The following is a 25,624-nucleotide window of genomic DNA, read 5'->3' as shown; positions in this document are numbered from 1 at the left end:
CATCAGTCAGGGGAAATGTAAAGTAATACGATAGGGAACTGGGTCTGGGTGGACTTGTTGGGCCAAATGGCTTGTTTCCACACTAGGGATTTTATGTTTAATTGTCACATGTACTCATGTACAGGAGTACAGTGAAATGTGTACAATGTTGCCATCTTAGGTACAAAGTACCCAGTTACAAATCTTAAGTTTTAAAATGGATTTGGTACAAAAACAGAGAAATAAAGCTAAAAGCTAAAAGTTCTACATTGCAGTTCTCCACAGTAGAAATTAGGAAAATAGAGAAACAAAGCTGAAATTCCATCAGCAGTAAATGAGGCTTAGCAAATGGAAGTATGCCTGGACAATAAGTCAAAAACACACATTATTTTCAAGGTTGCCATGATATGTCTCCTGGGATGCTGGCTATGGTCTCCAGGAGATTAATTCAGGAGGACAATTGTGGAGGGTTGATAAACCTATTCGGGAGAAGGTGCAGGGCAGTTGGTTGGAATACAATTCATATGTACAGTGTTCCCTACGTCCTGCATTCAATAACAAGGCTATATCCCAGATATCTGCTAATATTCAGCAATGTGGCTCATCAGTAGCATTCTCAGCTGTCAGCAAAATATGAAGTTAAGTCTCACTTCAGAGACTGGACCCTCTAATTGAGGCTGACACTTCTGAAGGAGTGCAGCCCTGTCAGAAGTACCCGCTATCCTCCCAGATGGATGTCAAAGAGCCTGAAGCCATTAGGAGAGTCCCCCCCAGTTAATATTAGTTCTTCAACCAACATCATCAAAAATGACTTGTCAGTGGGAGCTTGCTCTGGGAAAATTAGAAGCTCTTGTTTCCTACATTACAACAGGAACCACACTTCAAAAGTACTTCTTTGGCTATAAAGTGCTTTGAGACATTATGAGGTCATACAAGGCTCCATTTAAATGCAACTCTGTCCTTCTAGTGATGGAGATTCCTCCTGAGAGGATGAATGCCACTGAAAGAAAGAAATATGCTCAAAGTATTTGAAGGATTCTGCTGTTTTTAGCAATAACACACAATGCGTATATTTAATGTCTAGTTAATACAGATGATTTGTCCATTTTGGTATGACTCTTTGTGTTGTACCTTGTGACATTTTCCATATGGGGGGGGGGTAGTGTGGTGCAGTCATGTGTCCTTAGCAGTGTTAAGGTCAGGAGGCCCGGGTTCAACTCCCAACTGCCTCAGACATGCGTCGTAACAATAGACAATAGACAATAGGTGCAGGAGTAGGCCATTCAGCCTTTCGAGTCTGCACTGCCATTCAATATGATCATGGCTGATCATTCCTAATCAGTATCCTCTTCCTGCCTTATCTCCATAACCCTTGATTCCACTATCTTTGAGAGCTCTATCCAACACAGCTGAACAGATTGATTCAAAATATCTACAAACATGATTAACTCGGGCTCTTGTGGTGCAGAAATAGAATCCCTATCACAAGACCAGGGGGACTGGGGTTCAAGTCCGATCTGCTCCAGAGGTGTGTGGTAACATCTCTAAACAGGTTAGTTAGAAATAGTTAAGACTATAAGACCATAAGACATAGGAGCGGAAGTAAGGCCATTCGGCCCATCGAGTCCACTCCGCCATTCAATCATGGCTGATGGGCATTTCAACTCCACTTACCCGCATTCTCCCCGTAGCCCTTAATTCCTTGTGACATCAAGAATTTATCGATTTCTGCCTTGAAGATATTTAGCGTCCCAGCCTCCACTGCACTCTGTGGCAATGAATTCCACAGGCCCACCACTCTCTGGCTGAAGAAATGTCTCTGCATTTCTGTTCTGAATTTACCCCCTCTAATTCTAAGGCTGTGTCCACAGGTCCTAGTCTCCTCGCCTAACGGAAACAATTTCCTAGCGTCCAAGCCATGTATTATCTTGTAAGTTTCTATTAGATCTCCCCTTAATCTTCTAAACTCCAATGAATACAATCCCAGGATCCTCAGCCGTTCCTCAAATGTTAGACCTACCATTCCAGGGATCATCCGTGTGAATCTCCGCTGGACACGCTCCAGTGCCAGTATGTCCTTCCTGAGGTGTGGGGACCAAAACTGGACACAGTCCTCCAAATGGGGCCTAACCAGAGCTTTATAAAGTCTCAGTAGCACAACAGTGCTTTTATATTCCAACCCTCTTGAGATAATTGACAACATTGCATTCGCTTTCTTAATCACGGACTCAACCTGCATGTTTACCTTTAGAGAATCCTCAACTAGCACTCCCAGATCCCTCTGTACTTTGAATGTTCTGACATTCAAAGATTTGTTGAAAGTCAGTTGTCATTGTTGAGTCCACAATCTGGTATTTCCACTAGGGACAGCAGTGTTCATGGATAAGGTGAATAGCCAAGGTATTTTTCCCAGCGTAGGGGAATCCAAAATGAAAGGTGAAAGATTGAAGGTGGGAGGCAAAAGGTTTAAAAGAGATCTGAGGGACAACATTTTCACGCAGAGGGTGGTGCATGTATGGAATGAGCTGCCAGAGGAAGTGGTGGAGGCTGGTACAGTTATAACATTTAAAAGGCATCTGAATGGGTATATGAATAGAAAAGGTTTAGAGGGATATGGGCCAAGTGCTGGCAAATGGGACTAGATTAGGTTAGGATATCTCGTCGGCATGGATGGGTGGACTGAAGGGTCTGTTTCAGTGCTGTACAACCATCACTCTCAGGGTAACATCCCTCCCTTTTAATGGTCAGAAAATCCACAGAATGCACATTCTCTAATGTTCCAGGATCCGCTGTTTGAGAGAACAGCTCACCTCAGGGCGCCAGATTGTTGAAGCACCCAAATATCCCAAGAGCAAACTCAGCTGTCATCTGTATGAAGATCAGAGCTAAATCTAATTGGGAGATGCTATTTATATCACATATTAAATAAATCATTCAAATTAAATGGTGAAATTTGATGCAAATCTGAAGACCTCCTCAATTTACGGAGCCATCTGTTCTCCATTGTGGTTTCAACATGTCTGGTTTAACATCTACTGATAGTGAATGCTGTCGAAAGTTGCTGTCAAAGCTCACAATTAAAAGTACTGAGGCAGTCCATGTTCATTAGCACAGTGAGACAATATCCAGGCTTGAGTTCAAAACAGTTGCAACACAGAGGTGTCAAGCAAGGACCATCTCCAACTGGCAAACACTGGCATTAACATTGCTGAATTCCCTATTACTATCAAGACCCTGGTAACCAGAAACTGAACGGGACCAGCCATATAAATACCATGACTACTAGAGCAGACCAGAAGCTGGGAAGTCTGACGGCATACCCATACTCCATCATCTACAGAAGTTCAAAGAGGCAGCTCACCACAACCTCAACAATACTTAGGGATGGACAATGATTGCTGGCCCAGGCAATGACATCTACATTCCATGAATGAATTTAAAAATGCTGGGTTGCTGCTTGCCTGCAATGTATTCTAGCATGAGTTCCCTGAAAACGGAGAGCTCTGAGGGAACATAGACAGGGACTCAGGGACAGAGATATTTAAAATGGCACAAACATATCCAGAAAATAATCAAGAAGGCGAATTGAGTGCTGCCTCTATTCCTGATGAAGGGCTTTTGCCCGAAACGTTGATTTTCCTGCTCCTCGGCTGCTGGCTGACCTGCTGTGCATTTCCAGCACCACTCTGATCTACACTCTGGTGCCCTTTATATCTAGAGGACAGGCGTACAAGGATTCAGAGGTTATGTTGCAGTTATACAAAACCCTAGTTAGGCCCCAGTTGGAATCCTGGAGCAGATCTGAGCACCATACCTTAGGAAGGATATATTTGCCTTGGAGGGAATACAATGTGAGTTTACAAGAATGATACGTAGGCTCAGGGATTAAGTTATGAGTAAATATTATACAAATTAGGCCTGTTTTCTCCAGAACTGAGAAGGTTAAAGAGTGATCTGATTGGAGTTTTAAGAAATTAAAAGGAAAGTACAACATAGATAAAGATAAATTATTTCCACCGGCTGTAGACTCTCGAACTAGGGGGTTGGTCTGAGAATTATGGCCAGACTATTCAGGAGAGATGATATGAAGCACTTCTAGACATAAAGTTTTGGAACTCTTTTCCACAAACAGTAGTGGATGCAGGGTCAGTTGTTAATTTTAAATCTGAGATAGATAAATGTAAATTAAGCAAAACTGTTAAGGGATATGGGCCCTAAGGCAGGTATATGGAGTTAGGTCACAGATCAGCCGTGATCTCACTGAATGGTGGGACAGCCTCAAGGGGCTGAATGGCCTACTCCCATTCCAATGTCCTATGATTGACTTTTGATAGAGCTGTCAAAAAAATGCTTCTATATATAGCAAAGAATCCGTGAAAACTGATGAGCTAAACCAAACAGGTAAGGCCGCACTTTGCTGAGAATTGGGGACCCCAACGTCAGGCTCAATTGTGGCCTCCATTCAGTGAACTTGTAACCCCATCCAGTTAAGGACAACATAGAGCTTCAGGGAGCCACAGCATTGTCTGGCTAAAAGTCTCACTGTGGTCATCTGGAAGTGGCTTTCAATAGGCCGTGAGCTATTTGGGGGCCACCTCCAACAATGGCTAGACTTTGATTTCATTGAGGGTTGCATGGCTCAGACATCACGGGGAGGATCCCAGTGCCATTTTCAAGTGGACTGATCTCGTCAATTAACCATCAGACCCTATCGCCAACGAAATCACAACAAGAAGATTCTCAGACCTGTCTCCAAATGCATCTGCACAACACTGGGAAAATTCAACCCAAGAAGTGCACTTCAGACAATAGACCAGGGAGTGAAGACAGCCTATTCCATATATCTGGCCCAAAAGGCTCTGGTTCTTGGGGGGTGGGTGGGGGAGGATTAAGCCTGTTATGAGCAGATTTTTATTAGGTAAGAGTATCAAGGGACATGGAGCTAAGATGAACGGTAAGGTACAAATGAGGGAGGAGTGATCTGTTGCAGATATTCTCTAATCAATCTAGTCAGAGATGTTAGTTATTACAACCGCTGGAGCAGGTAGGACTTGAACCCACTTCACAAGTGCCCCGTCGACTCTGTATACTTGCTAAATTGATTGGCCTCAATAAAATGAATGATGGAGCTTCATGATGACAGATATTGTGATAAGTATTTTCATTGCTACACCTCCTCTAACTGCCCTATACCATATGTCATGCCAGGCAATAATAAAATAAGTTGCTACTTGACAATTCAACTTATGATTTGGAGGCTGATGATCACTGTTAGCTGGGTGGTTGAATATCAGAGTGTGTTTGATTTCCCATTTTGGCTAAGGTAGGACTTTGCACCTGCTTCCTTGCCCTGTTCTATGGAGAGTAGGAGGCAATGGCAAATCACCACTATGGACAAAAACTACCAAGAAAACAGTTCAAGTTGGTGTATCAGCAGATAATGAGAAAAAGGACTAAAGCACATATGACAGGATGTTCATACATTTAAAAAATATTTTGTGTGTGCATGTAGTTGTGTTCAGGGAAAAGTTTAGACTGTAAGGGTCTTGTGCTTTCTGTACTAGAACTGAGGCAGATTTCAAATTTCTATGGAGTGAACCATATTGCAGCTTGGTATCAATGTCATCCATGCAAACAGGAGACAGTGTTAACAAAAATGTTCTATGAAGGGCTTGGGAAGTGACAGGGTAGGCTAAACACTGATAAAGGAAGAGACAACAGCATCCAGGAGGAGATTAATTGTTTATGGCCTAGCTGGCTGTAGGAGACCTTAACAGATTAACCTGTAACACAGAGGGACATCTGCTTTATTTGTTGTTTATGAACTGAGGATAAGAGGATGCTACAGTCTAAAGACCGTGATTTTTTGCATATTTTAAAGTTTTGCTTCAGTTCACCGGGACAGCACGGTGGCTAGCACTGCTGCCTCACAGCACCAGAGACCCGGGTTCAATTCCCGCCTCAGGCAACTGTCTGTGTGGAGTTTGCACGTTCTCCCCGTGTCTGCGTGGGTTTCCTCCAGGTGCTCCGGTTTCCTCCCACAATCCCACAAATGTGCAGGTCAGGTGAATTGGCCGTGCTAAATTGTCCGTAGTGTTAGGTGCATTAGGCAGGGGTGAATATAGTGGAATGGGTCTGGGTGGGTTGCTCTTCGGAGGATCGGTGTGGACTTGTTGGGCCGAAGGGCCTGTTTCCACGTTGTAGGGAATCTAATCTAATCTAATAACTGAGATGAATCTCAGTTGAGCCACTCAAGTTGTAAAATCATACTCAGTCCCCAGCAGTTGCTGATTTCAAATTCATTGCCTGCAGTCGTATGTTTTGGCCACTGGGTGACATCATTTGTATTCCTTCGAAGACCACCAAGCAGGCTTCTTTTCTGATCAAGGTAGTTGAATTTTAAAATGTTAATCTTTTTGTCACTTAATTATTTTTCTGTTTAATGTTCTTTTTAATTCCTCTGCTACAGTGTTATTGCATTTTCAGTGATTTTCTTCTGGACTTGCCTCCAAACTGACTGGAATTTTATTGGATGTAAATCCTCAAATGGCCCAGCCCTCCCGATGTGTAATCCTGCACCTAGGCACCTGGAGTCACAGGTTCCCAGAGACTGTAACTGGATCACTCAACCTGGAGCTGGTGAAAGGATTCAAGGGACGAAAAGGACTTTTTTTTATAACAATGAGCGAGCCAGAACTGTCATAGTTTCATAGCAATAGAAGCAGGAGTCGGCCATTCGGCCCATTGAGCCGGCTTCGATCATGGCTGGTCTGACCTCCTACCTGCATGATCCCATAACCTTTAATTCCCCTACCATGCAAAAATCCATCCAACTGTGTCTTGAACATATTTAATGAGGCTGCCTCTATTGCTTCCTTGCGTAGAGAATTCCATAGATTCACTGCTCTCTGGGAAAAGCAGTTCCTCCTCATCTCTGTTCTAAATCTACTCCTCCTCATCTTGAGGTCATGCCCCCCCAGTCCTAGTCTCACCCACCAGTGGAAACAACTTGCCTCCTTCTATCTTGTCTATCCCTTTCATAATTAAGATCCCCTCTCAATCTTCTAAATTCTAGCACCTCCTTGCACATCCTTGGACTGTGGGAGGAAACCAGAGCAAACCCACGCAGACACGGGGAGAACGTGGAAACCCCACAGATAGCCACCCAATGCTGGAATCGAACCTGGGTCACTGGCGCTGTGAGGCAGCAGTGCTAACCACCATGCGGTTAGTTTCAGGCGGCTCAACCTGTCCTCACAGGGAAACCTCCTCATCTCCATAATCAACCTGGTGAAACTCCTCTGCATTGCCTCCAAAGCCAGTATATCCTTCCTCAAGTGGGGTGGCACGGCGGTTAGCATTGCTGCCTCACAGCGCCAGTGACCCAGGTTCGATTCCAGCATCGGGTGACTATCTGTGGGGTTTACACGTTCTCCCTGTGTCTGCGTGGGTTTGCTCCGGTTTCCTCCCACAGTCCAAAGATGTGCAGGATAGGTGAATTGGCCATGCTAAATAGCTCATAGTGTTGAGGGATGTGGAGGTTAGGTGCATTAGTCAGGGCGAACTGTAGGGTAGAGGGAATGGGTCTGGGTGGGTTACTCTTCGGTGGGTCGGTGTGGACTTGTTGGGCTGAAGAGCCTGTTTCCACACTATAGGGATTCAACAGTCATAAAGGAGACTAGTACTGTACATAATACTCCAGGTGCATAATACTCACCAACACCTTGTACAATTGCAGCAGAACCTCCCTGTTCTTAAATTTAATCCCTCCCCGACCAGTGAAAAAAATACTTTATCTTATCTTTCCCTGCTAAGAACCATATGCTCCTGTGAAACCACTGGACTTTTCATTCCACTAAAGATGCTATATAAATGGAGCTGTTGTTGCTGAATTACTCTTCCTCCATTTTATGGAGTAAACTTGCTATGCGAAGGGAGAAAATTTATATACGCACTTCATTTTTTTTATACATTCACAGTAAGAAAGGAAAAAAGCATTTGCTTCAAAAAATCAATATAAAAATTTCAATCAGTGTCTGAACAAAACTGCCACAATCTTGTTTCCAAAACCTTTCAGAAGATTTATATACCTCGTTATCACTCCCAGCCATTGCTGAAACAGAAACGCTTGGAATTCACACAAGTAACGTCTGCAATTTATTTTCAGGTCATTTTCTAGACAAGTACATGGAAATGTTTGTAAAGACTCCTGACCTGTGAATCACAGCAAAAAGGTCCTCTGTTGTACGGAGTTTGTTTGGTGATATGAATACATTATCTTCATTCATCTCAAGATCCAAAGGAGAAGTTAAGCAACTTTCAGCCTGTTCTACATCTGTGGATGAGAAAGATATGCAGTATTTCCTTGGTGTCTTAGTGTATTAACATTTCGATTCATTTTGGCAAACAATTGCACAAAACCTTCATGAGATAGATGCATTTAATGAGATTTTACTGTGGCTTAATAGAACATTTTAACCAAAAATGCATTAGGAATCCTAGCCTGTGCAACATTTCAAATTACTGCGCTGGATGATTTTCAAGATTTGAGAATAATTTGGGATTCGATTCAAATCGAATGTGTGTCCACCATAAAGAAGGCCGACTCTAGTTCGGGAGCAGGGAGCTCGCCTGTTAGCTGGAGAAATAACATGACACCACTTTTCACCATTTATGTTTTCACTAAAGCCGTTGAACAACATGCCAAACAGGCAGGTAGCAAGGCCACTGGAGAACGTTCACCAAGGACCATGATGTCAGGAGCAGAAAACCCACTTTGTGAGAGAGATGGGTCAGTCAGAGGCCCGCAGCTCTTGTACTCAATAATGCCACTGAGGAGGCTGTAGCTGCCACTCCCAGGATTATGGGTGACTGAGGCCATGGGTTCCTAATGTGGCTAAGAAGGAAGGACAGAGAACAGTTCTTATCAGGATCCCTGCTTCCTGATGACCAGTCCCTCAGTCAGCCATTGATTACCTCTAGCCGAAGCATTCCCTTGAAAGGGTTCAATTGGCCAGTGAAGTTCACCATGGGCATTCATTCTGGTGGGTGTGGGAAGGTGGCAGTGTTGAGGCAATGACATCACCCCCTGCCTAACTAAATAACCTTCCCACCTCGGAAACTACCATCTCTGGGACAGAAGATTATGTTCAGAATCAGAGCTACAATGGTATAGGTCATTTCTGTAAACTTCTTTTGTGGGAGTTGACTCAGGTTGCCTCATATCTACAACTGAGATTGCAGCAATAGCATGCCTCGTTATAACCTTACATTTCCTCAGTCACTCCAAGAATACTCCAAGGTCAATCTTCATGAATTGAGGCTTGATGTAAATTGTTAACTAGCTTCATTTCACAACTCATGTACATATACAGCATAAGTTCAAACCAGAATAACTAAAGTCGATTTGTGTAACATGTAGTTGTACAAATATTTGCTTGTAGTATGAAATTTAAACATTGCTAAAAAAAAGATATGAGGTCAAAGCTCTTTGTCTTGAACTCATCAGGACCAGGACACCAGACTTGGAGAAGGAACACCAATTTATACAGAATGAGAAGAAGGTGCTAATTGGTTGGGCCATTGCTGACTCAAGTAGTTCACACGAGCGGGAGTAGTTCACTGATTGGGTCAACATGTTTTCTCTGCCGTATTGCCCATAGCAACAACCTGACCAATCAAAGTCTACTGGCCTGGTCTGAAAATTAAGGTTTACCGTTAACAGCTCATGTGCCTTAGTCCTGGTGAGTGCAAGCTGGAAAACTTCAACTTTGCATCTCCTCTTCACAATAACTGTACAGTAATGTATAATCACAATCATCCTATACCTTCAGTGGGTTGTCATCTACCTGTTTGTCCAGGATTGCTAACTTTCTAAGTGTGTCTAAAATGTCTGCAGCCCTCTGGTTTAATTGTTTAACTGCCTTTACCGACTTCATGTTAGAAAACATTTCTCCCTATAATTATTTAGACAAGTTATTATTAACTGTCTGAGAAAAACACCTTTCATTCAGCATATCTCTGATGATGTAGTTTCAAAAAGAAAATTGGAGAGAAAATTTGCTTAAAAGTCTCACCATTAAAAGTACATTTTATTTTCGAACTGCTTCTGCAGAAACATTGTCAAAAACAATCACAAAATATATTTGCATTGTCCAGGAATCAGTGTTAAATATTTGCTGTGCAATTTCTATTGGCCCCAAAATTAAACAATTATAAAATATTCTTGCACCACAACTCCTAAACTTATGACCAAACAGAAAATGACAGGTTTAGAGAATATTTGTAGCTCAAATTGAGGTTCTGGATATAAGTTTGCTTGCTGAGCTGGAAGGTTCATTTTCAGACATTTTGTCACCATACTAGATAACATCATCAGTGAGCCTCCAGTGAAGCACTGGTGTTAGAGACCCGCTATCTATTTACATGCTTAGGTTTCCTTGGGTTGGTGATGTCATTTCCTGTGGTGATGTCAGTACCTATTCTTTTTCTCGGAGGGTGGTAAATGGGGTCAAAGTCGATGTGTTTGTTGACAGAGTTCTGGTTGGAATGGCATGCTTCCAAGAATTCTCCTGCATATCTCTGTTTGGCTTGTCCTATGATGGAAGTGTCCCAGTCAAAGTGGTATCCTTCTTCATATGTATGTAAGGACACCCATGAGAGTGGGCCATGTCTTTTTGTGGTTAGTTGATGTTCAATTGTCCTTGTGGCTAGTTTCTGCCTGTTTGCCCAATGTAGTGTTTGTTACAGATCTTTAAACATGTCCAGAAACCCTAGCCACTCTCCTCTACATCAAAGACATCTTGGAAATAACTGTCAAGACTACTCAGACCTCTTGGCATCATGGGAGCGCACAAACCCACCAACACACTAAAACAGCAACTAATGAACTTAAAAGATCCTGTACAAACAACAAGCAAAACTAATGTCATTTACAAAATACCTTGCAAGGACTGTAACAAACACTACATTGGATAAACAGGCAGAAAACTAGCCACCAGGATACATGAACATGAACTAGCCACAAAAAGACATGACCCACTCTCATGAATATCCTTACACACAAATGAGGAAGGACACCACTTCAGCTGATAAAACATCCATCCTAGGACAAGCCAAACAGAGACATGCGCTAGAATTCATAGAAGCACGGCATTCCAACTGGAATTCATTCAACAAACACATCAACTTGGACACCATTTACCACCCTCTGAAAAAAATAACAAGAAATGATACCATATGGGAACTGACATCACCACAGCAAATGACATCACCAACCCAAAGAAATCTAAACGTATAAACAGAAAGTGGGCACTAACACCAGTGCTTCACTGGAGGCTCACTGATAATGTTAGCTAACATGGTGACGAAACATCTGAACATGAACCTTCCAGCTCAGCGAGCAAACTTACATCCAGAAAATGACAACTTGAATATGCCTTGGGTGACATTTTAAATCAACACTTTTTTTTAATATATAAAGGATATGTGCTGAAAGTATTACATCCAAATAATGAAAAAAATCAATATTTTTCTACAACTTGGAAAATTCAGTATTCCAAAACTCTACTTAAGTGTGAACAGTAAAGATCTTAAAACTGGACAAGTCAGAGTATGCATCTTTAAACTACCTGCTCAATTTTTCTTCTTTTCCTGTACGTTGAGGGAAATTGACCAAGCTCTGGTACAGAAATGCACACCTCCCACTCGGCTTCCAATGTTTGCTGTGTTCACCTGGGCTGTGCAGTCCAGCTCCAAGAAAATGCCACCCCCCCACCTCACCATCCTTACATAATAGGGCTTTTGAATGCATTCTCAACTGTACTGAATTTTTAAGAACATTTATTGCAACGCACCATAATTTCAGTTCCAGTGTATAAGGCTTGATTTAAAGAATGATCAGAAAAACATTGCTGAAAGATGTTCACCTTATATTTGTGAAGCTCATAAAGTAAAGCAAACGCCTGCATGTTCCATGCCCGTGTACAAAGAGATTAAAGAAAGACCTTAAATGAAAAGATCAGAATTTTGATGCTGATGCAGCAGAAATGAACATCTTATTGATGAAGAACTGTAGCAGCCAACTTTCACCAGAGCTCTGAATGTCAACCTGGATCATGCTTATTTTATGTAATTATTTGGACTGATTTAGATACATAAACTGACTGCAAGGGTTTAGTTGACCAAAAATATTCTGAAAATAGTCAAGCTTTGTGCTATGAAAGGAAACTGGGGGCATTAACTTAATGCTATCAAGTACGAAGTTTAACAATCTCAATGTACAACTTGCCAGAAAATAAGGAAATAATTACCCATGTGGTCTTTGGACTGGCTATCGCTGGGACTCTCAGCCAGAGCTTCTGCAGTTCTGCTGTGATCAGCAGCACTTTCAGTACAGCCATCTTGCACCCTTTTGGTCTTCTCCTCAGCACTGTCTTTGTCAAGCCTTGGTGCATCTTTTAATTCTGGTTGAAGTATGTCACAGTGTACACTTTCCGTATCACTGACCGAGTCAAAATCAAGTTTCCTCTCCAATTTCTCTGCAGTTGGTGACCCCAGTCCTGCTGCTGATTGAGCTTCTGTAACTCTGTTGCAGGGAGAGTGCACACTGCCAGCTTCCTCTTTACTTCCTGTTTCCTGGGCAAATACCTCAATCTGTAACTCTTTACCAGAATCATGGAAGTTTCGCTCTGTTTCGTGTGGAGAGCCCAGCTTGACTGAATTCTTTTTGTCACCACACATGCAGCTGTCGGAGACCGTCTGGCAGCTTTCAGTTGCAATCACTTGGTCATCTTCCAGTTCAGCACTTGGTGGGCACTCGTCTGATACTGTGAGTTGTGTTAGAGACTTTGCTGCGATAGAAGCTAAGGGTAGTGGCGACATACACTCTCTATTCAACTTATTTTCGAGACAAAGTGCAAGCTGACTTTCTAAAGGCAAAATGCTTGGGTTGGCTTCAGTGGGGAATGGTTTTTGTAACGGTTGAGGTGCATTGGAAATTTCGTTGTACTTGTGTGTTAACGATCGGTTGTAAGTGTATGGTTCAGTTCTGCTTGGTGGTGAGGCAGCCTCTGCATATCTTGGGCCTTCTGTTATGTCAGGGTCTTCTTGGAATTCCAGTCTGGATTGCTTGGTTTTACTAACAGAGCGAAGCTGAACAGACTGCAGAACTGATGGAGTTATGCCAAGGGAAATAGATGGACTGGTGTTGGTTCTTTCAGATGCCTCTCTCGGTTTGCTCTGATTTGAGATGTGCAATTGGTTTCTGTGAGCAAAAGGTTTGCTTTTAAACAGATTCTGAAGAGCACTTAGGTCAAGGTGTGTTGGAGGTATAGTTGGTAGTTCGAGGTCTTTCTTTGTGGAAGACTGCTGCAGTGAAGACCTTCTCTCTGGAACTTTGGGCTTCCTTTTACCGCTGTTTGGAGACAGGGGACCCGGGAACAGAGGGGTAGGCAAAGTTGAGGTCGGTGTGCCAGACTGGCTCGAGTACCCACTCGACGGCGACGCCAAACTGGCCAACTTATCAGGAGAGGACAGCTTGAACTCACTTTCAACGGAGGGGAGAGATGGAGTGGTAGCTCGGGACTCAGATTGGGATGTCTGTGACTCCGATCCTTCGGGAGACTTTGTGCACTCTATCACGGTCGTACCCGTGGCAGTACTGGAGTTTGATAATGATCTGTAAGGATCATTAGACTTTAAGTCATTTAAGAGCCAGAGACCTGCATAATCTGATTGCACAGCACCTTCATCCTTGAAGGAGGGCATGCCTAAAGGGGTGAGTTGAGGGTCTGATAAATCATTATCATGTGTATATCCAATTTGACTATCCCAAGGACTGTTTGTTTTCATAGGCAGCATGGAGTCTTTGAACTTCTCAGCTGCAAGACTTAGGTCAAGTTGTAAAGATTTCTGTGCATCTCTAGATGACGTAGTCCTTTCCTGTACATTGTTTGTCTTTGGTTCATTTTTCTGATCACTCTCACTTGTACAAACGTCATTCTTCCTCAACGATGAACTGCGTTTTGGTGGGGCTGGTTTCGCCTTTGGTTTCTTGAGTGCAATACTCTGGCCCCGATGCTTCTGCTTTCTCAACTCTAAATGATCCGCTTGAGGGAGCTCACGGAGCTCTGAAGTATGTTCTGTACTCTGGATTCCATTGGAGCCTGTGGATGCATAGTTATAAATATAGTTTCTACTAGTTCTTAAACCACAGTCAAAGTGCATGGAGGTATAATACCCTTCAGTATCCACAGAGAAATGTGAGCCCGAATCAGTTCTGGAAGAGGATGGTCTCTCAACAAAACTGTCACAGGTACCCATGCTGGCAAAACTTGGACATCCCAGGCTATTTGTTCTCGAATGCCTTGGACTGAAATCCCGATGGCAAGATGCATCATGGCAATGGTGTAAATAACTCCATTCAGCGTCACTCGTGTTACTTGTGTTGAGATCTTCCACAACATCTGTCCCCGTGGAAGTGAAAGAGTTTGCCCTGTGGCCTCTGACTTTATCTCCTTGGTACGGGTACTGCTCCAGTAAGAAACCCGCTGAATCATAGTTGGCGTGAGCGGGCGTATTCAAGGATAACTCAGAGTCACAGTGGGAAGATCCAGTCAGGGGCGGTGAAGATGCAGTGTGAATGGTCTCCGATGTCTGGGAGGGGCATGTTGAATTACTCCCACTCCAGTTTCCACTAGATGATTGGTGGTCCTCCTTCTGATCGATTTGACTGCTCAACATAACCCCTCCACTGGAGATACTGTTGACTGGACTACCAAATGTATCTGAATTTGAAGAGATTTCACTGTTGCCCAGATCACCCTCTGGCACAAAGTTGGACATCTTTGTTCCCTGAGCTTCGCTCTCCGGACTTTGCTGCGGTTGAACAGTGACTCCCTTCGAATGATGTGTCTGCGAACTCTGAATAAACAAACTCGCTTCGTCCTCTTCCTCCTCTGCCCTTTCTGGGTCGGGCAGATATTTTTCCGGAGTGCCAGTGATGCTCTCAACGCTGTCGTCCTGGCTTAACTCGTGAGGGAACAGTGACTCTCTAATGCCTTCGCGGGAAAGGCTGCGGGCACGGGCGTGGTTGTCAATTGGTGCGAGAAACATCGAGCCTGAATCATCGGCCAAGACTGGGATATTCCCAGCGGAATGTGACAGGGAAGATGTGATGCTGTTGCCACGTTGAGTTCGAACCCGCCTCGCTGATGGGGCAGCAATTTGAATATCTTCAGTCTGGCACTCGGAGTCCTTAGTCCCAGAACGACCGCCGGTGGAATGTGCCTCATCCACACGGAGGTCCAACGCTGGGTTAACGTGAACGATCACATTCCTTTCTCGAGCCATGGGAGATCCATCAGAATCTGCTAGCGAAATAAATGAAACATGGAATCAAGGATTATACTCCAAAATGACAAGGAAGCTAGTTGAATACACAAAGGCCCTGAATTGACTCAGTACCAGTGGCTTTCTGACAGACAGGGAGGGATGTGGCAGCAATGGAATGGACTGGGACGTCCTGCAATCAGGTCCCCATTCCAAAGCTCCCCCGGGAGGGAGTGATGAGAGGTGATGGTGTTGGTCCCACGGGGTATGACAAGTGAAAAGCAGAGGGCATTGACAGGATGATATCAACTGTGAAGCTCCCTTTTGTGCCTGTCTCCTCTGACCCCACTGAACACAAGCAAGATGCCAGCAATTCATAGAATCACAGAATCCCTACTGTGTGGAAACAGGCCCTTCGGCCCAACAGGTCCACACTGACCCTCCGAAGTGTAACCCACCCAAATCCATTCCTCTTCCCTATTATCCTATACTTACCCCTCACCTACACATCCCTAAACACTTATGGGAAATTTAGCATGGCCAATTCACCTAACCTGCAGATCTTTGGATTGTGGGAGGAAACCGGAGCACCCAGAGGAAACCCATGCAGACAAGGGGAGAATGTGCAAACTCCACACAGACAGTCGCCCAAGGCGGGAATTGAACCCAAGTCCCTGGCGCTGTGAGACAGCAGTGCTAACCACTGAGCCACCGTGCCACCCATAATTCAGTTTAACAATCTAAGTGGATGGACTGGACCAGGAGATGAAATATTGCCAAAGTAAACTCTGTTCTCTAATAAGGTGCGTGAATTTCACATTTAACTGCACTCGGAAATTAGTCCCATTGGCATCACCCTCAGACCCATTCCAAGAGTTGGACTCTTCTACCAACACTGCTGGCATCCAGAACTACCAGGGCTACAGTAGATACCAACCTGATTGATGCCAACCGGGGCGGGGATCAAGCTCAGTAACTCTCAATGGTAGCTCATGATTCTCACTTTCCCATCATATCAGTGGCAGACTGGGGTCTTAAGGGCAACTTCTATCATTCATGACTTATACAACAATCATTACATGGCAAGTAAGCACCAGACCATGAGGTATCTCCTGGAATTCAGAACCATCTCAGAATAAAAAGCATAAATAATAATAGACTGTTGTTTGCTAGAGAAAGGCATCAAATCAACTTTCTGAGTCAGAAGCTTGAGAGCTCAATCCTCCTCCAAAGACACGGGTACAGAAATTAGGCTGACTGAAGAAGAGTCATACTTGACTGAAAACAATAGCTCACTTTCTCTGTCTCTACAATTGCTGCCAGACCTGCTGGGCATCTCCACCACTTCTATTTTTCATTTCGGAATATCAGCACCAACAGTAATTTGCTTTCATCTGAACCAAGAGAGTTTTGCGTTGCTAGAGGAACTGGTATTGGGACCAGACATCAAACTAACACTGTGTCTGTGCTTCTTCGAAGGCCAGGTGTCCTTTGCAACATTTAGACCTGAACTAACATCATTAAAATATCCAGTAACTGCCACAACTCTGTTTGTGTGATCTTGCTGTGCCATTACAACAATGGCTACCCTTTAAAAATACACGACTGAAAGCCTTTGAGACATTATGAGGTCATAAAAGCTGTTGAATGAAATCAAACTTCTAATGAGTGAGAATAACCTGTTCAGATTTAACACTAATTTACGTCCGCCTCTAAGGTTTATTTCAAAGTTATGAGTAGACTTTGCAGAAAAAAAATATATTCCAAACCAGGTTTATGTCAGGGAGGTTTTAGAGTGTTACCTATTTCTTGGTGCACACGCCTGGGGATTCCACTGATAGTTTTTCGTCTCTTTAGCTTCCGTCTTCGGTGCAGCACAGATTGAGGATGAACAAAAGAGTATCTGCCGATGACCTGCCTCTCAAAGCCCACTCCTATGAGAAAGGAAAAGGAAACTGTGCAAGATTTCAAAAGTATTCTAATTATAGTTAACCTATTTAGTATATTAGTACTAAATCATGTTTAAGCAATCCATTTAAGTATATATTATATGTAGCATTTTCATAAAAGGATTGAGGGCATTACTCAACATTTTTTCCAAAAACTGGCTCCCAAGCCACAACACTGACCTGCAATTCAGCCATACCAACACTCATGGGCACAATGTGTGTTTCTACTATCTTCTACATTGTAAGCCCTGGCTGTAACAAAAACAAATATTTTAATGGAAAGACAAAAACATTCTTGGTCAATTATGTGAAACCTAAGAATCATTTGAGCATTAATCATTCATTGAAAAATGCTGTAGGGGTCATTATCTGAAGTTTTAGGGTCATCAGCTCCATGGCAGCCATAACTGGACCCCATTCCACCTGGTCACACAGGTCCTCCCCATCCACCACTGCTCACTGACAGTTTCCTCGCCTTGAGATGGATTCACAGTGGGAAAAAGTCCAGGAAGCACTTGGTTAAACCTCAGGGAGCAAATCTTTAGAAATCACAAAACATCAATTTACTTGGAAGGGTAAAAAGGTAACAGTGAGCTGATTGATTTTTAGGTTATGTGGAATGGTCAACACAACGTGACTATCAGACTGTGAAAAGGAGAAACTGGCTGAGTTTCCAATATCTGCACTTTGACAAATGAGCACGTGCCCAGAGGTTAACTAAGGCTGGTGTGAGGTAACAATGCTTCTTCTATTTGAGCAGCCCACGAACATTCCTCAGAGGCTGTGCTCACTTTGAAGAATGGTCATCTGAAACTACCACGGCCAACACTCCAGCACAGGTCACCCACCTCTGATCAAAAAGAGGATGAGTTGATAAGGGAAGCAGAAAGTATTAACATTATGCCAAACGATACTTAGATGTGGGGGCTAAGAAAGGTATACTTCATGGTGAGTGAGATAGGCTTGTGGAACTGAAGTATTTTATAGATCAGATTGTACATTAGCAAAATCCACCATTCAATTACGGCAGATTCAAAACTGTTTCATATCACAGCACATAATCCATGTCTTCCAGCATTATCCTGAACGTCACGGGTGGAGGATACCAAGAAATACTTTAAACCTAATAAAAAGTAGTATTGTTCCAGTCTGAACTTTGAGCATTGGGAAAGAATAATCAATAAGGGACTAAGTAGCTTCACAAATTGTCTAGATTTTTCATGTATGTAAAGAAGTGATAATCTCGTCAAGTGCTTTACAAAAAAAAATACAGCTCAAAGATGGGGTCCAGTTATGGCTGCCATGGAGCTGCTGACCCTAAAATTTCAGATTATGACCCCTACAGCAGTTTTTAATGAACAATTAATGTTCAAATGATTCTTAGTTTACACATAATTGACTAAGAATGGTTTTTGTCTTTCCATTAAAATGTTTGCCTTTGTTACAGCCAGGGCTAACAATGTGGTTTAAACGTTAAGTTCCCAGGATTATTCCCAAGTTGGAACAGAACACTAAAATCGTTTACAGAAACCCTGTAAAGGAGAGGGCGAAGGAGAGGACCTCCTGTATGATGAGTGAGAAGACCAATGGTTTAAATTGTCATGTTACCCCTAATTTGAATACAATGGAAAAGTAATTAGTTTATCCTGGTGAAACACTCTGCTATCACTCACTGACCAGGACCACACAGAAAGAATAGTTAGGTACTGAGGCATGTGGAACTGCATCTCGGAAAGATTCTGTATCTTTCAAAAAGGAGGCAAGTTTTAGAGGCTGGATTCTTCAAAAACAAAACTCACGTGACACACTACATTAATTGAGGTGACTAACACAGGAGGGAAGGGTTTCTTTGCCTGCAAGGTGCAGAAACATCGCAGTTGAATTTGTAAAGAACAGGTTTCTGATTTCACTACACATATTTGAACATTTTTGAGCTAAAATTGATGACCACTTCTCAAACAGGCACTGGAACAGTCCCAGAACATTCTCTGTGGAAAAGACCCCAAATATCAGACAACAGGAAGTCACCTGGAAAATTTGATCGGAACCAGGCTCCTGCAAATTCACATTCTCTGGCACTTTGGGTCATGATTTGTACACAGTTTTGCTTTTAGTCACCAGTGGATTAAAAAAATAATGCACCAAATTATTCCTCTGAGCCGAATGGGCAGTTCTGAGAATTAGGGTGTCACTGCAACCTGGAATAATTTATACTGTCATCATAGCCATCTATTGCTTACATTTAAATGGAAGCTGGCATCCTGCTTGCTGTGGATGACATTGCATCATTTGTCAAACTGTTATTGGTGTTTCCATGGTGTCTGTGCTTGTGACATCACCAAAAGCATTGATGAGGCTAACATTATGCAAACAGTCAGTCAATGATTGCCAATGAAGTAATCGTATTAATAATGAGCCAGTCAGATTGGATACTGCGTGACTTTTAATGACAGCATATGAAACCAAAATATCTTTAAATGTGCAGTGCTTCTTTCTTTATTACTAAACTGGGAATTTGCATGGGCTGTGACCAATCAGGATGCACACCTTGGAAATTTAGGCACAGAGTTCTATACCTCTGCATTCACACTAGGTAGAAAATCACACAGGGCACACTGACCTTGGCACTTACTTTTCTGCAGAGCACTGCCAATTTATAAAATCAGACTAATGATCACAGGTTAGAGTATTATCCTGCAAAGTGCCATTTTCTTATTTTTTTCTGTTTTTGCAGGGATTTTCCTCCCTTTCCAAATCCCAACATGTGTTTGCTGGGATATTAAGTCCATATACTTATCCTCATAGTACCTCTGTCAAGTGACCTTTATTTATAGATGCATCTCAGCACTTTGTGCTGTCAGGCTACGTAACATCATGACATATCAGCGTTCAGACCAATCCTGTTCTTAACTACTAATCAGGAGCAGCAGGAGCCAATGGATACCAATCAGCAACATATTCCAGATTGGCCTGACCACTCCCTAAACCAGGAAAGCTGAGGCTAATTGTAGAAATCCAGGGTAAGGAACACCTTACTGAATGGAGGCCTGAAAATAAAACTGTGACTCAGCTACTCTTGAGGCAAACTTGATGAGACACTGTCATGGTCTCCTTCCAACAGCAACACTGTTGAGAACACAGTATAAGATCCTCTAGATTTTTGTAAACCATTGTGTGTCTGAAAATAATTATTTTGCTTTAAGTACTTAAAGTGTAATTCAACCAAATGACTAAAACATTGGTTTGTACTTTAGTATGTTTACATGGGGGCATTAATCTTACTAACTATTATGATGGATTGCTAGTGTGAAAATTCAGCTTTGAACAAACGTTCAGAAAGCTTTGCCTATTCACTAATTTCTCTTTTCAAATTCATACAATCATGACCAAATTTAAATTACTATATAATAGTGGATACAAATTTGAATCTTTGCTAATTTAACATACATTATCAAGTGTATTTAAAGGCATACACACTATAAAAGAAGTGCATAAAGGAACTGGATTTATTAAACCTTAAATCTTTAACAGGAAAGTATCATTTAATGTAATATTCACCAATAATAATTGCAAAAAAAGTGTTTTTATGAACCTAATGCTGCATATTAGATTTTGAACTATGAGAAATGAATGAAACTTTAGAATGACTTGTAATTCTCTATATTCACGAAATAAAATCAAATGTAATCCTGTTAACGGCTACATTATTCTCTACCTAAAGAGTAGAAACCAACTTATGTTTATTTTCCTGATTGTTTCCTAGGAAACACCAGTCTGTGTGCACAGTTTTTTTGTGTACGGATTTATGTTTATATACAAATGGTGTGCTTACATGTGGACGGTGTGTTCACATGTAAATGTTGTGTTCATGTATAAGCAGTATGATTATGTGTGGTTGGTTGGTGTGTATGTGGATGTGTAGGTGGTTTATTTATGGTTGGTTGGTATGTTTATGTGTTGGTACTGTGTTTATGTGCGGGTACTGTGTTTATGTGTGGGTACATATGTGGTATATGGTGGACGTGGGCGTTGGATAAGGGTATGATCAAGTTCAGGTTCCCACTGTCTATCAGAATGGGGGCATGTAGTCACTATCGAGAATGATCATTTGTACAAAATCATGAGAAGTTTCATATTCCTACAAAATTCCACACAGATGTGAAAGTACATTTTCTGTGCATTTACTCAACCCTGATTCTGCATAGCTTTTTCTCTATCAATACAAAAAGGTGAAACTGTACCAGTCACATTGATGGGAATAACACAGGAAGAAATAGCCTCAGCTTGCTGACGCATCTTCTGTTCTGGAGTAGGAAGAGGTAGATCTTTGCTCCAATTTGTTTGCCTGTCTAGTGTCGTAGGAATGTTCGGTACTGGATTTTTCGGTCTTTGACCTAAATCGATCATATCACTGTCACCATCTGTTGATGGAACGGACTGTAAAAGAGTAGAATTTGATAATGACTGTATACTCGGATGACAACAGAAATATTACATGAAAGAACCAAGTTACGTTGAACCTTCTCCATGAACATATGCTTGGCAAACCTTTCCTGCTTTTTTACAACCACATGATACATTGAGCAAATCACGCAAACCGCAATATCAACCACAACCACAACCCCTTTTATTTCATTTTCTCCCCTCATCTCTTGAAGGAGCTGACACATTTTATGGACGTGGCTTCACAGGTGCTTATGACGCTCTGGTATATTGAGTAAATATCTATAGTTCAGAAGTGAATAGAATTGGGGTTCAACAGCGTTTCAATCTGAAGGGCATTAATTTGGATGCTGACCTCACCGCTCTAACATTGACAAATCTAGCAATGGGTTTTGCTTGATAACAAGTGGGAACCCTTACTGAAGTTTTCTCTCTGTTCAGAAGGTCAAGGTCCATGAATCAAAACCTTAACAATATCATTGCCTCATGACAGACCTGGGACCTTTCTGGTTTCCTTGGGTCTTCGCTACCTTCATTTACCAGCTGAACCACTGGGGGCAGTATTGTGATGCCAATGACACACATCCATCTGCTCTACTCTCTTTCAGGTTAAAGGGAAAGGATTACCATTTCTTCATGAAACTGTGCTCCTTTATATTTCAACGAAGCACTTAAATCTAAAACTGAAGAACACACATACTTAGTAAATCTATTGAAGGTTAATCACCGAGAAAAGCGATCAAAATGAAAACAAATGAAGAAAGAAAAATACTTAGACAATTTTGCTGAAGCGTGCAATTAATATCAACAATACAACACCAACCATTAGATATTGTGATATTATTTGAAGGCTATAATGTAAACAAAGCTATTTTTTGACAATTTTCTTGCTTATTTAAAAAGATTAAGAAAATAAATGATTTCACAATACATATTTTGATGCAATATTGGTTAAACTCAATAGGATTTTTCACCCATTATAACAGCTCACAGTAATTTCTTGGAAAGAGGGAGATGTTGCCAAAATGCACGAACTTGCCTTTATCAAGACAAACAGAAGAATGCCAAATTTCAAACAATCACAACAATTTATACAACAGTAGAAAAGTGTGTTATATTGACTGGCAAGTCAATTCTGATTGGCCAAGGTGTTTCCATGGAGAAAGCAATAGGGAACAATAAGCTTCCTCAGCTCTCAGGTAATTCCAAAATTTTGCAAAATTTGAACAAATTTATTTTGTTTACATGAAGAGGGTCCATATGTTCATAGTAAGCATAAATGGATCATGTTACAAGCCCAAGAATTGGTTATTAGTGTGATTATTCAGCACTCAAAATTGGGCAGCAAGTGTGGCTAATTTACAAAATCACATCTGACAGTGGATAGATAATGTGTTTTGAATGTTATAAATGTGGGTTGGTTGACTATAGTGTGTGTTTTGCCTTTGATGACCAATTGAAGGATCATGCTTGTTTATTTGAGCAGCCAACCATCAGGTAAAGCCACTGTATCTGGCATTCCTCAACCGAAATTCACACACAACCTTGTATGACCACGAACCATAGCTACATTAACTTCTATTTCAACTGGTGGTCAATCTCTCTGATCCAGATGATTAACAACATCATATGTGGAGTTTCACTGTTTCAGGTTTAATTCTGGATATTTATTAAAAATTAAAATGAATTATTTTGGAAATTTTATTTATTTCTTCTTGCTCACTTAATTCAATCTTCATTTTGCTCTCTTCAGTTCTCTTTTTGTACCTTAATTGACATTAATCCATTTACTGTAACTCATGCTTCTTCCTTGGTTCTTGTGTTGTTAATTTCATAAACTTTGATATATTAAGGAGTTACACCCTTGGCCGGTTCCCTCAAATCCCAGATGTCCTGCAGAAGTGTTACAGTAGAGAAAAAGCCATTCAGTCCAATGTGTCTGCACTAGCTATCCAAGAGACTTAGTGCCATTCTCCCGTTCACTGTAACCCTTGTACATTATTTGTATGCCCTTTTGAATGCCTTGAGTGACACTGTCTCCACCACATTTCCAGGGTATGTATTCCAAACCCTAACCATTTGTTTTGTGAAAAAGGTTTTTCTCAAATGCCATTTGCTTCTTTTGCAGATCGCTTTAAATCTGTGCTTTTCTGTTCTTGATCCTTTTATGAGCAAGAACAATTTCTCCTGATCTACTCGAACCAGCCCTCTCACAACTTTGAAGTCATCTGTCAGATCTCTTCTTAGCCTTCTTCTCTCCAAGAAAAACTATCCCAACTTCTTCAATCTCTACTCATAATTGCAATTTCCCATCTCTTGAACTATTCATGTAAATCTGTTCTGCAATCTTTCCAATGCATTCATATCTTCCTATGATGTGGCACCCGGAACAGTAGACAATACATCAGCATAATGTTCTTGTTCTTGTACTCTATAAACCTTTTAATAAAGCTGAGAATACTGTCTGTTTTATTAATTGCTCACTCAACTTGTCCTGTCACCTTTAATGATCTGTGCACATATACACCAAGGTCCATCTGCTCTCACACCCCCTTGAGAATCATACACCTTATTTTATATTGTCCCTGTCCTTCTGTCCAAAATACATGATCTCACTTTTCTCTGTATTGAACTTCATCTACCACCTATCTGCCCAATCCCTCAACTTGTCAATGTCCTTCTGTAATTCTAAACTGTCCTTCTCTCAGTTTGCAATGCTTCCAAGTGTTCTATCATCTGCAAACTTTGAAACTGTCCACGATGCACCAAGATCTAGATTATTATTATACATTATTAAAACGCAAGTGTCCCAATTCTGATCTCTAGGGAATTCCACTAGTTATTTTCCCCCAGCCTGAAAAATATCTAATGAATATTACTCTCTGCTTCCTATCACTCATACAATGTTGTATTCATGTTACTACTGTCCCTTTTGTTGAATAAGCTATAACTTTTCTCACCGATCTATCACATGGCATTATAATCAAATGTATACCTTATCAATGTATTACCCTCATTCACCTTTCCTGCTTCTGCTTTCAGAAACTCCAATAAGTTAGTTAAAGGAAAATTTCCCCTTTAGGAATTCATGCTGAATCTTCCTATTCAATCCACCTTTTTCCATGTGACTACTTATAATATTCTGAAGAATTGTTGCTGGAAGCTTCGCATCACTGAAGTTCAACTGAATGGTTTGTAGTTGCCAGGCTTCTCTTTACAAGCCTCTTTGATCATGGCTGTGATCTTTGAAATTCCCCAATCTTCTGCACTCTAGGGAAGATGGGAACATTATGGCCAGAGCACCTGCAATTTCTACTCTTACTTCCTTCAATATCTTTGGATCCATCTCATCTAGTTGCAGTGCCTTGTCAACTCTGAGTACCATCAGTGTTTCCCAAACTTCTTCTATCTTACTTCTGAACCCATCTACTGTCTTTCCATATCATCATGATTCTGGATAGCACCTCCCACTTTGGTAAAAGCAGATAAAGAGTATTCATTTACTGTATTGGCCATGCTCTCCTGACTCCATGTGTAAATCATCTTGTTGGTCCCTCATCAGCCCTACTCCTCCTTTAACACGCTCTTCCTATGTATACACCTCTAGAAGATGTTGGTATTCCCCATTTCGTTAGCTGCCAGTCTTTTCTCATAATTCCTCTTTGCTTCTATAATACGCTTTTTCACCTCCCCTCTGAACCTTCTGCATTCATAATTGGTTCTTAATTGTACCTTCCACTGGTCATAGCACACTTTCTGTTTATTATTTTGATTTCCATCTCCTTTGTCATCCAGTGAATTCTATTGTTTGTTTTACTATTCCCTTTTGACAGAATATACCTTGACTGCACACAAACCATCTTCTCTTTGAAGGTAGCTCATTGCATATTTCTCATTTCTCCTGCCAACTTTTCACTCCAATC

General features: G+C 41.6%; 1 protein-coding gene across 5 annotated transcripts in view; it reads right to left on the bottom strand.

The window, feature by feature from the left end:
* LOC122555487 (actin remodeling regulator NHS-like) overlaps nucleotides 1-25,624 on the bottom strand; it is a 416,299-nt gene that overhangs the window by 4,520 nt on the left and 386,155 nt on the right. For 4 of the 5 annotated variants that reach the window (XM_087992981.1, XM_087992983.1, XM_087992985.1 and 1 more), the window contains 4 exons: nucleotides 21,500-21,695; nucleotides 17,112-17,243; nucleotides 12,291-15,350; nucleotides 8,194-8,314 (listed from right to left, as the gene is read on the bottom strand). In XM_087992981.1, the coding sequence (XP_087849107.1) occupies nucleotides 8,194-8,314; nucleotides 12,291-15,350; nucleotides 17,112-17,243; nucleotides 21,500-21,695 (3,509 nt within the window). The remainder of the gene's footprint in view (nucleotides 1-8,193; nucleotides 8,315-12,290; nucleotides 15,351-17,111; nucleotides 17,244-21,499; nucleotides 21,696-25,624) is intronic. The other variant, XM_087992982.1, reaches the window with a different exon arrangement.

Source organism: Chiloscyllium plagiosum, unplaced genomic scaffold (assembly GCF_037043375.1).
Source record: "Chiloscyllium plagiosum isolate Xiang-an unplaced genomic scaffold, Cpla_swu_hap1 HiC_scaffold_12, whole genome shotgun sequence".
Lineage (NCBI taxonomy): Eukaryota > Metazoa > Chordata > Chondrichthyes > Orectolobiformes > Hemiscylliidae > Chiloscyllium > Chiloscyllium plagiosum.
Note: the sequence above shows the minus strand (reverse complement) of the source record. Positions and strands in the feature narration are given on the sequence as shown.